This window comes from Microplitis mediator, chromosome 1, assembly GCF_029852145.1.
Source record: "Microplitis mediator isolate UGA2020A chromosome 1, iyMicMedi2.1, whole genome shotgun sequence".
Classification (NCBI taxonomy): domain Eukaryota; kingdom Metazoa; phylum Arthropoda; class Insecta; order Hymenoptera; family Braconidae; genus Microplitis; species Microplitis mediator.
In genome coordinates this window covers 12,203,468-12,215,996 of record NC_079969.1, presented here as the reverse complement: position 1 = coordinate 12,215,996, position 12,529 = coordinate 12,203,468, and the positions used below count along the sequence as shown (strand labels likewise).

The 12,529-nt window shown below is 32.5% G+C and overlaps 1 protein-coding gene across 1 annotated transcript in view; it reads right to left on the bottom strand.

Annotated features, from left to right (window-relative positions):
• Positions 1-11,991, bottom strand: part of LOC130665793 (AFG3-like protein 2) — a 35,834-nt gene extending 23,843 nt beyond the window's left edge. The window contains exons 1-4 of the mRNA XM_057466385.1: positions 11,799-11,991; positions 11,521-11,647; positions 11,103-11,439; positions 10,926-11,019 (exon numbers count right to left, since the gene is read on the bottom strand). Of these exons, the coding sequence (XP_057322368.1) occupies positions 10,926-11,019; positions 11,103-11,439; positions 11,521-11,647; positions 11,799-11,882 (642 nt within the window). The 5' untranslated portion in view covers positions 11,883-11,991. The remainder of the gene's footprint in view (positions 1-10,925; positions 11,020-11,102; positions 11,440-11,520; positions 11,648-11,798) is intronic.
• Between the last annotated feature and the right edge of the window lie 538 nt (positions 11,992-12,529).

Sequence of the window (12,529 nt, the reverse complement as noted above, 5' to 3'; positions counted from 1 at the left end):
GTTCCTGGTTTTGAGATCGAAGGTCCAAGTTTGGCATCCATAGGTGAGGCACGGTAGAAGTCCTGTATCCATGACTATTTTCTTGGTCGGTAGCGGAAGTTGCGATTTTAATATTTCCTTATGGTGCCAGAACTTGTTCCAGGTAATCGCCACTCTTCGGTTAAGTTCCTCAGTGTTTCTTTCCTTACTAAAAGAGATTTGTTTTCCTAAGTAAATGTAGTTGTTGACAAACTCGAGAGGTGTGTTATTTGTTAAGATAGGCGTTGCACTGCGGTTAGACATAATTTTAGTTTTGTCCAGTTTCATTTCCAAACCAGTTTTTATACTAGCCTGGTTTAATTCATTTACCATTGTGTTTAATTGGTGAGGGGTTTCCGAAAATAAAATTATGTCATCGGCAAATCTTAGATGACTTAAAAAATTCCCATTTATATTAATACCTTGATTGGACCATGGCAGCTCTCCCATTGCGTGTTGTAAAACGGCTATGAATAATTTTGGTGAGATCGGGTCTCCTTGCCGGACACCTCTCTTTATGTTGATTACTTCGCCTACTCTATCCAGTTTGACTCTACTTGTGCTGTTAGAGTAAATATTTTTTAGGATATTGATATACTTTTCATTTGTGTTTAGTGCTTTCAGCGATCCCCAGATGCACTCGTGTGAAATTGAATCAAAAGCTTTTTTGTAGTCGATGAAAGCTAAATACAGGGGTTTATTAAATTCTAAATATTTTTCTATCACCTAGTTAACCACTTGGATATGATCCATCATACTGAAACCGCTTCTGAAACCAGCTTGTTCGATCGGTTGGTGAGCATCGATGACTGGGGCTATCCTTTCAAGTAGACAGGAGGCAAAAAGTTTATAAAAGCAAGGCATTAGGCTTATAGGGCGGTAATTGCCTATATCAGCTGGGTCACCTTTTTTATATAGTAGTATAATTTCCGATGTCATCCATTGATGTGGCACCGCTTCTTCATCAAGTATTTTGTTCCATAGGATAGTGATTGGTGTCAGTAGTAGAGTCTTCGCAACCTTGATACATTCGTTGGTGATTCCATCAGGTCCAGGGCTTTTTTTCTGGTTTAAGTCTCATTATTTGTTTCCATATTTCATTTTCTGTAAACTGGTGTGTTGGAGAGATATCTGTGTAGCTATAGGAAACCATGTTTTGACTTTGTGTGTCTGATTGTCGATATAGATTAGCGTAGAAGTTAGTAGCAGCATTTATGATTTCTGTGCGAGATTTGCATTTGTTGTTGCCAGACTTGAGAAAAGGAACCCATGTTTTGGCTTGATTTAACTCTTTGTAAGCTTTTTTGGCAGATCTAGTATTATCGAGGTGTCTTAGTATAGTTGTTGTTCTGTAGGTAACGTAGCACCTTTTTATTTCTTTATTGGTAAGTTTATACAAAGATTTTAGTTTTTCTTTGTCAGTTACGCTTAATTTGGGCTTATTTTGTAGTTCGCTTCTTTCTTTCATGAGTTCTAGCGCTTTCGCGGATAGGATTTTGTTCTTATGTGTTCCTTTAATGCTTTTTGGACTTATCTTGATGTAGTGCATGATTTTTTGGTAGTATTCCTCCACATTGTAGTTGTTTTGATTCTCTATAAGTTCTGGTATAAAGCTGTAGAGGTTTGTCAGGTACATTTCCTGCTCCGCTAGAGTTTTTAACTTAGTGGATGTGTTAGAGAAATTGCGCCTACTTTTCTTTGTTGAGTTTAGATGTATTGTTGCTCTTATTAGTCTGTGGTCCGACCCAAAGGAGAAAAATGGTAGTACTTCATACTGAGAGATCATGTGGTGCTTCGTGGTCATGATATAATCGATTTCATTTCTTGTGTTTTTATCTGGAGAGATCCATGTCCAGCGGTTTTTTGGTTTTAGTTTAAACATTGTATTTATAATTTTTAGGTTGTACTCTTGCGCGTATTGAATTAGTCTCGTGCCTCGACCGCTTCTGATGCCGTAACCATACTCTCCTGTGGCGGAACGTTCGTACTTTTTTGGAATTCCGATTTGAGCATTAAAATCGCCTATAGAGAAAACGTACTCAGTAGATGTGGAATCATGGGCTTTAGCTAGGTCCTCGTAAAAACTGTCTATTTCTTCCTGTGATGAATTTTCAGTGGGAGCGTGCGCTTGAATTACTGCAAAACACAGGTTTTCCATTTTGACTTCCAGTACGCACACTCTTTCAGATATTCCAGTAAATTTTATGATGTTATCTTTGTGTTTCTTCCTTACTAGAAAACCTACTCCATATAGTCCTTTTGTTTGGCCAATGTGGTAAAAGATGTATTCGTCGTCTTCGAATGTTTTTTCTCCTAGGCGGCGAACTTCGCTCAAACCTATTATATCATGCTTAATATTTTCTAGTGCGGCTTTAAGCTCAATATATTTTTGATTAGAAGATAATGATCTTACGTTGAGGGTGCAAATGTAGACGGTCTTTTTCGTTTTGATAATTGTTCTTGGGGGGTTTTGGTCGAACTCTCCCGCGGTGACCGGCCGTACTGGGAGATTAGGGGTTGGAAGAGGGTCCGATTTTGATTGCTATGCTGTGCTGTGGTCTGATGTCTTCGATTGGCGTTGAGTTGATACTGGCTGAGCGAGAATTAGTTTGGGCTTTTGTATTATATAGTTCTTCATGTCCCCTTTATTTTTCTTAGGTGGTTGTTTATTATTTTGTTGAACATTTTGGTTTTCAGGATGGACGATCTCCGGGGACACTGATAGGTTTCTTTTGCTTGAATGTTTCTGTGGGGATTTTTTGTTGCTCAGTATAATAGATTTATCGTATTTTATAAAAGCGGTGTTTCCTGCATCTTTTTCTTTCTGTAGTTGGATTTGTAGCTCTTTGCGCTTAATTAACTTAATTGACTTCGATTGGGTAGTCTTCTTTTAAGTAATAGGAAGTATTTTGAAGGTTATATTTATTTTTTTGTATTTTTAATTTAAAACCTTAAGTGTTGAATGTTATTACTATTGGTCGAACTTTTTCGTCCTTTTTCCCCAACCTTCTAACAGCTTCTATATTGTAAGTGTCGCATGAAATTTTTATGTATGTATTTATTATATTTATTACCATTTTTTCCAGTTCATCGTACGACTTTTCTGTCTCTTCTACGCCAAAAAAGATCAGATTTTTGCGCCTGCACTGTCTTTCTAGGTTATTTGATTGTTCTTCTATTTTTTTCTCCGAAAGCTCATTTTTCAGTTCTAAGTTGTTAAACTTCTCGTTGAAGCTGTTGATTATTGTGCCTTTAATATCTTCTTTCATCTCTAGCATGTCTTGCTTTTGCTGCTTTATATCTTGCTGCTTGCTAATTAGCATATTTTTTATTTCATCCATATTTGGTTATAATTCGCTTAGCTTAGCGCCCTCTATGGGAACAGGTAAGTACTTCTTGGCTTAGTGGTGATCGAGTTGTCTAAGCGCATTAAGCGATGCCCTAAATGATGCGAGATATCAGAGTGTGCGTCGGACTAGGACCCGGCAAGAAAGTTCTGGTGGATCGTAATAGATGGCGCTGATAGATGCTTTGATCGATGATTTAGAAACGGAGATATTATTATGATTACTTAGCACTTTTGAGGTTATAGTTTCTGATGCTTTTGGTTTACGCAATGTTTTAATGTAATTCAGGTTCCAGTTTTGTCGTACACATGCTACACTAATATTTTGCACTTGAATAATGATATGTTCTTGGTATCATAGCGAATTTCTAGTGTCATTTGACGGAACGATTTCATACACTTTTTAATAAAGTTTGTTGTTGTTGCACTATGTTTTATATATTGTTCGAAGTAGTTTATGCACTGGTTTTATATTTTTTATATTTTTTTATTGAATCACTTTGTTTTGGAATACTTTAATAATTTTAAAACTTATTTAGTAACGAGTACGATTTTGACAGTGTCGCAGTGGCGCCCTCTCATGACCATATATAGTAGTATTAAATCATTGGAAATATTGATTTAATTCAAAACGAGCCACCTACAGTCACTACGTGGCTGTCCAAGTATTACTGCCAAATTTATTAAATATAATTTGAATTCAACTGTTTATTAAAATCTCTACTCTGAAATTTACTGTAGAATCTTTTGTTCATATTTATTGTCATTGAAATTTAATAAGACAAATCTCATCATTAATTTGCAAACTTATTGATTTCAATGATTGTATAATCATAGGATTCTTGAAAAAAAATCTACACAAGGTCAATTTTTTTTTTATTAGTTATCTAATATATATTTATTCAACTCATGCGCGCTATTCACGTTTTATAATGCCTAAAATGCGAACCCTAAGTGGCCGTTTACCGACTGGTGAAAAATTATTTGTCAAAACGCAATAAAGATGTCTACTATCCCGGCCATTGTGACGTAATGAAAATAAACGTAACTATCTTTCGAACTCTTACTGAATATGGGGTAATTACAATTCCCTGTTGTTACCCATTGAGTAGCTAAGATTGTGATGCCGAATGATTTTTTTCACCATGTCACTAAACAGCTATTGAGACTTCGCTTTTTAGGTGATTAATGAAACGTTGTAACGGGGTGACCTGGTGTTCGACTGCCAGGTCAGCAAAAATTAAATTTCGCGCCTTTTAATTTGCGCACCCGCCCTTGCGTCGAATTTGGTTTAACGGCGCGACGGTAGGGGTAGGTTGGACACCTCGTCGCCAGACGACACAACCAAAAATTAATTCACATCAACTTGCTGAACTGAGCGGTCGCTCAAAATTTCTTTTGTGCTGATAACAAAGTCTATTATTCAGGCAGACGCCATAAATTATAAGTACAGTTTTTCTAAGAGTCGTTACGTCTACGTTCCACCTCGAATTACACCAGAAGGAGGATCCTGTCGATTTACGTTTGAGATGACTACTACGGCTAAACACTTAGGACAGGTCGATGTAAGTTCCTCGGAATAAAGGTTTTGGGAATTTTATAATATTACAGTTTGTCAAACACGTGGAGGACCCAGTGAACACATGACCTTATTTTGACGTCATACGTAGGTCATAGCAATGTCAGGACATCTGATGTAAATTTAATGTCAATCTGACGTTCTACATGACTTTAATATGATGTAAAGCTTGTGACATCATATTGATGTAACCATGACTCTTGTACGACGTCACCGTTATGACTTATGTATTACGTACGTTTGACATAGAATCTACATCACATTGTTGTATAGTAATAAAGTCATTATCCGTATATCATAATGACGTTATTTTAAAATCATACATTTATGTCAGTAGCAAAGTCACGGTTATACGTAATGTGGATGTCACTCTTAAATCATATCTTTACATCAGTGACAAGTCAGTATTTTACGCAATGCTGATGTAATGTCCGAGTCATAGTTTTTTATCATCTATTTATTGAAATAAAACAATCATAGAATGAATTTTCAAACATGTGTAAATGTGTAAAAATAACAACTAAACGTCGAACATTTTTGGGGTCAAAGTAATCGATAAACTCGATAATAGATCATTCAGACGTTTTAGATTAAAACATTAGCGTGAGCATAAAAAAATTAACTTTATTTTTTCAAGTGATATATCGAAAATATCATTTAGGATGAGAAAGAAAATATAACAACAGTTTGAACTCTTTTGCTGTTATGATTTTAAAGTTTAGTATCACAATTTTTCAATCGATTGAATTTCATACGATTTTGTGAAATTATTTAATGTTTCGCAAAATTTTATAGAAGATTTTTTAAATTTCATATCACAACAAAAAATTAAAAAATTTGATGAAACTTAATGAAATTTTATACAATTATCATCGAGGTCGACAAATATTGCTTCTATAAAATTTCATATAAGTTCATGGAGTTTTTAAAATTTTGTAAAAATCTATCACGAAAACTTATTAACTCTGTCTTTTCCGGCATTTCACTCTAAATACATCAATTAAGCACGAGATTTGAACTCTCGTGATGTGGACCAGTGAGCAACGTTCAGGACTACCAGCCAAGAGGAGCCGTGTTCGAACCCAGCCGACGCCCAGGATTTTTTCATCATTTAACGTTATCTAATCTTGTTTCAGAATTTACAATGCGTTCGCGCGGTAATAATCAAATCAAAAATTCGGTATTTCATTTTATTTTTTTCTTTTTCAAAATATTTTTTCCGAATTGATAATTTTGACATCACCCATATGTCATATTGACGTCATAGAAGGTCACACAGACATCACATTTACATCATGCATACGTCATTAGTTTTACATCATAATCTTACGTAAAAAAGTGGGAAATAATGAGTCACACCTGACTCATTCGTGACTTATATCTTACGTAAATGATGACATAGCGTAACGTCACTGACGTCAAATTTACGTCAATGTGTTTACTGGGGAGATTCCCTCATTAATTTTATCGTCTTTTCATTCTAAATTCTTTTTATTAAATTTATTCAAATTATTTCTATCCCTGTGCATGCGGAAATTTATCATCGGTTAATTTTATTTGTCAGGATTTTCCTTTGACATTGTCGAATTTCTTTACTAGTTTAAATTAAATAAAAGACTCGTAAATTATTGTTATAATTAAATTTATTGAGAAAATTTATACTAATGAAGTTGGAACTCGTATCCCGGTGAAACGGAAGTGGCGCATGCGCAGTGGAACTATATCGTGAAACTTCTAATTTATTAATTATTAATTACGAATAAATTAAACATTAAGTGTACATATGTAACTATTAATTATTTATTAATAATAAAAGAGCTAGAGTTATATTTAGAATCATCCCTGATTAAAAAAAATGATTAAAAATGATTTCACACGTTAAATGTCCATAAGAGACAGGATTAGAAATGATTTGAAGGATTAAAAAGTATTTAAAATGATTAAAAAACAAATCATTTTAAATACTTTTTAATCGTTTTTTTTAATCAGGGATGTGTTATATTATTTTAACAACCTTTCCCCTATTCTAAATCGAGCTGCGTACTCAGCTGCGTCAGACATTTCAGAACCCAAAAACTTCAAATACCCAAGTTACTACCGGAGGATTGTCCGAACTTCCTAGTACGGGGAGGCAAGGGCAAACCCTTACAACGTGAATAGCGCATATGAATTGAATAAAATTATGGGCGCAACATGTAGGCTAAGTCATAATTCGTCACTCGCGATGTGTTTAGCACTCGTCTCCGGTGCGCAATATGCACTCGCTTCGCTCGTGCCTGCGCACCTGCGACTCGTGCTAAACGCATCGCGCTGACACATTATGAATCACTTGGCCTACTACCCAGACAGCATTCAAGCCAGAATGACTGCTTTACGACGTATTTTTGAAGGAGTCTTCAAGAAGTCTTATAATGACTTCTTAAAGGTGTCATTTTTAAGAACTCCTAATTAAGAGTTCTTGAAGACTTCATAAATAAGACGTCAATTTTGTGACGTCTTAATGTATTCATTTTTTAACTTTTTTGAAGTCAAAATGAAGTCAAAATTAGGAACTCCTTAAGAAGTCATGGTAAGTTGATTCTGAAGTCTTATTTGCGGAGTCAGAAAAATTAACTCTTTGAGAAATCTTTTTAAAGACGTCTTACTGAGTTCGCTAGGTGGCGCATTCGACATCTTGAGAACTTCTTAAAGACTCCTTTAACATGTTTTTAAGACGTCCAAATCATAAATAGGAACTCATTCAGAACTCATCAAGACGTCATTTTGCTATCTGGGTAGTTACGCCAATAACTATTTTATCACTCATACCAAATTAAATTTATTCAATTTGTATTATCATAGAAGGCATGACATGGCAAAAAAAGTTTAAACCATGAAAAGGCACAAATTCAATTCAAGACCTCTTTTTAACGATACCAAATTTAATAACATTAACCAATTCTATCATATAAATATGACTAGAACAAAATTTTCCTTATTCTCTTAATAATATAGATAAAATGGTGTAAGTCAGTTCAATAAATAATCAACCAATGTCGTTAAATGAACCTTTATTTTTGTATTTGTCAATAAACATAAGTTTTTGTTTACTTATTAACAGGGGTTAGTAGATGTTTTCGGCTGGGTTTTTTTCGAAAATAAAATATCTAAACATAAACTACCGATTGCAGATTGATGCATTACTGTCTAATTTAGTGAAGTGCGCTTTAATTTTTTGATAATACTCGTTTGTTTAAGAGAAAAATTCGACCAAAGTTACCATTTACTGCGCAAGTGCAACAAAGATAGTACCGTTCGTGGACGATTGTAATAGAGTAAAAAGTGCAAACCCCTTCCTGCACAGAAGATCAAGATGATACTGGCTACCATCTCAGATTATACTCAGTTACATCTGAGGTAAAAAAAAATTTCAGATAGTACCCAAGATAATCTAGATTATACTGAGTTGCATCTAGATTATTGGCAGGGAGCGCAACGAAAACGACATCTGATGGTTACAAATAATCATGCTCGAGAATTATAAAAGATATATAAAATCAGTGTAAGAAATAAAAATTCGTTATAAAATCAAAATATAAAAATTTATAATGATATAAATAAAAAAGTGCAATTGTATTTTTGATAAAGAAAATTAAATTAAATATATTTCGATAAAAAAATTAAGTATGGAAAATTTTAATAAATAATAAATGCTATTATTTTAGAATAGAATAAAAGGTTAACCGATAAAATCAAAATAAATAATACGTGACAGCTACAATGATAAGTTGAAAAAATAGCAAAATAGTAAATTGGGTTTTTTAACAAAATTGAAAAAAATAATTTTATTTTAAATCATGATAATTTGCTTATGAATCGTAACTAAGAAAGTACTTGATTGTAATGTTTTTTTAACTTTCCGTTACACGCGCTTTCTCTAATGTCTCACTCGTATTCACGCCAACTCTATTGGGTTGAATAGTGTTGTGCGAGGAATTTAAAATTTGAAAAATTACTTTTTATTTTCTAGCTGAAAGACATTTATATTTTATTTAACGAAAAAATTAAATAGTAATTAAATTTTTATTCCTATAAAAAATAATTGAATGGTTCAATTCTTAGCTTAAATGTTTTTAAACAATATTAAAAACTAAAAATATGTTCTTTTCCGTAATTTATTTTATTTTTTATTAAAATCGATTGTCTTATTATTATAATATCTTAAAATTATAAATGAAAGTTAGCTTATAGTTAAATATATACATATTATACTTTAGAACATAATTTAAAATATTTCCATAAAATTATTTATTTCAACAAAAGTATTAATGTAATATAATTTGGCATGAAAGGACGATTGTGCATAAGCAAATAAATAAATAAATAGTTGCAATGAAAATATATCAATATTTTTTTATTTATAATTTTAAGAAATTAAAATAATTAGGCAATCGATTGTGATAAAAAATAGAATAAATTACGGAAAAGAACATATTTTTAATTTATAATATTGTTTAAAAACATTTAAGCTAAGAATTGAACCATTTAATTATTTTTAATAGGAATAAAAATTTAATTAATTTTTTCGTTAAATAAAATATAAATGACTTTCAGCTAAAAAATAAAAAGTAATTTTTCAAATTTTAAATTTCCCGAACGAGCGCGCGAGCAGCTTCGTCATGCATCGTCACGTTTCAGCAAGTTTCGGCGTCGAGACAGCTGATATATAAAAAATAACATAGAGTTGACGAGAAAATTAATTAACATTTAAATAATTTACAAATTACAGCTCGTAGGAACTTAAATAAGGGCTCATTTTATTCATTATTTTTTTTTTTCTCTAAGTTTTATTGAGGGTTTTTTTATCTATGTGCTATAGTTTGTTATATCTTTGTGTTAAGCCGGAATTTTGACCATTTTATTATAAAAAAACATATTTGCGACGCACTTTTTGTTGGTTTTTGCGGTTGTCGTAGTTTTAGCATATTCTGAATCATTCTGTAAAAAATTAGTCGGCCAGGAATTTTCACCAGCACAAATCCTTATCTCGACTAGACTAAGATGTTACTGAGTAACATCTGGGATGAAACTGAGTATAATCTAGATGCAACTCAGTATAATCTAGATTCAACTGGGTACTATCTGAATTTTTTTTTCACCTTAGATGTAACTGAGTATAATCTAAGATGGTGGCCAGTATCATCTTGTTCTTTCCGTGTGGTGGAAATTTTTCGGACTTTTCTCTGAGAAACTCTGAAAAAGTCTTTAGAACTTTAGAACTGAGTTATTCAGAGAAAATTCTGAAAAATTCCCACCGGGGCTCTTGAATGAATAATTTTTTACTTTCGATTTTGAATCTATTTTTATATAACTTATTCTATTATAAAATATAAATGAATTTTTTATTTTCACCAGAATAAGTTTCATAAATCAGAACGTTTTATAGAATATTAATAAAATATGAATGAAGTACGTGAATAATAAATATAGTGAAACTTATTAGTTCAATACTTATGTATACTTTTAATGTTTTTGGCCTTTTAACTTGTCTATATGCAAGTTAATAGCTTGAAGATCCTCACGATTGGTATCTCCTAAGACCTTTTTTTTCTAACAGCCTTTTTATCTCTAACTGCTTCATTTTTTCGCTATTGGAATCGACTTCTACTAATTTTTTTTCAAAATAGTATTACAATCACATTCGGGCGTAGCCACTTTTTCAACAGTTTTGACAGAAAAAAAAATCATCGGATTTTTTCAGTCAAAAAAAAAAGAAAGTAGAAATTTTTCCCTTTGTGACGAAAATCCCTGATTTTCTAGTATATTTATATAATTCCCTGACACTTCCAGGTTTTCCAAAAATGTGGCCACCATGTATGGCCACCTCTATGAGCTCAGTCAGCGAGAAATTTCGCGATTGGCCCTCGTAATGAAACGCCTTTGAGATTCTTTTCATAAAAATTATCTCCAGAGTGGGAAGTTAAAAAGTTTTTAAATACTTACTGATCCATCAACTATATGTCCTGGTAATAATCTCACTCGAACCCATTTTTTGTTAACAACTTCTAACTTTTCAACTATGCCCTTGTTTAAATAACTAAAAAATATAAAATAGTTAAAGACCACTGACTTAAATTATTTATTCATTAACTAAATAAAAGATTAAAATAATTCTAGTACCTATATTCGAATTCATGCCATGTAATTTCTTTAGCACCAACATCAAAAAAAACCATGGAGCCAATTATTCCTACGGCACCAATAATACCAGCAAGTATCCATTTGTCGCGATCATTATTAAATGGTTTCCCGCCTCCACCGCTGCCCCCACTTTTTGCAGTTGGCCTGAATATTCCTGACAGATACTGATTTACTGGTCTCTCACTTGATGATGATGATGGTGGTGGTGGTGGTGGTGGAGGTGATGGTCGTGAATTCGATGATTTTTGGTGTTGACTTTCTGAAGGTTCAGTTTTTGTACCAACTGATTCACTGGATTTTGAGGGCGTTTTTCCATCTTGATTGATAATTGAATAAATAATTAATAGTCGCACTGTCTCATAAAACATTAAAATTACAAATATTGTTATATAATTACTTGGTTTGAAAAATTTTTCAAATCCTTTAGGTGGTCTCGCAGTTAATAATACCCACTGCTGCTTTATGTTTTTTTCAAGATGTGATAATTTCATACTATTCCTTAACAATAGTAAAGTTTGACATAGCTATAAAAATAAATTAAAATTCATTTCGTTTTTGTTATTGTTAATTACTCTGAAGATTCCTCAACTTACTAATGATTGCGTTTATTGACTCAATATATTTGCGTTATAACGCAACATAAGTTGTAGGTTAGAAAAAAAAGTTCATACTTACTTTAAATCGATTACGATCATTATTTAGAGATTTAAATAATAGTTTTTCCAGTTTATTAGCTGATGACAATAACTGGTGAGCCATTGTTCATTAATTAATGTTAATACTATCATGTGAAATTTAATAAAATACCAATTGTATAGCGGCTTTTAAAGGTTCTATTGAATTAATCTCACCATTATTTTATTTGAAATTCATAGGGACCCAATAAACGTCGGCTGATCGTCTGATGAAATTACTAGACTCAGATTGTCATGTCCTGAGAGGTTACTAGGGTCAGAGCTGACGCCATCTCCTGGACAGTGGGCAATCCATTGTCGCGCAGGACAAATTTTAAATTTAAAATAATGAATAAATTCATTGATGGCTATAATGATGATGATGATTATTATAATGATTAGTATGATGATAACTATTTAATTAAGAGGGGGTCAGAGTCTCGCACATTTGAAAAATCGATTTTTTTTGTCATTTCCGATAGTTGAACATTTCAAGAACATATTCCCAAAATTTCAAGTCAATCAAAGCAACCCTTGCCTCACCCTCCCCTACGTAGGAAAAAAAATATGTCTATTTCCTAATAACACAGTTTGCTTTAGCAAAAGTTTACTTACAAAAGTTTCGTTAAATTTTTCGTCAAATTTCCGTCAACTTCAGACTTTTCCGTTTTTTACTACAATTTGTTTGCAACTTACTATTCAATTTGACGTAAAATTACTACCTGCATGAGA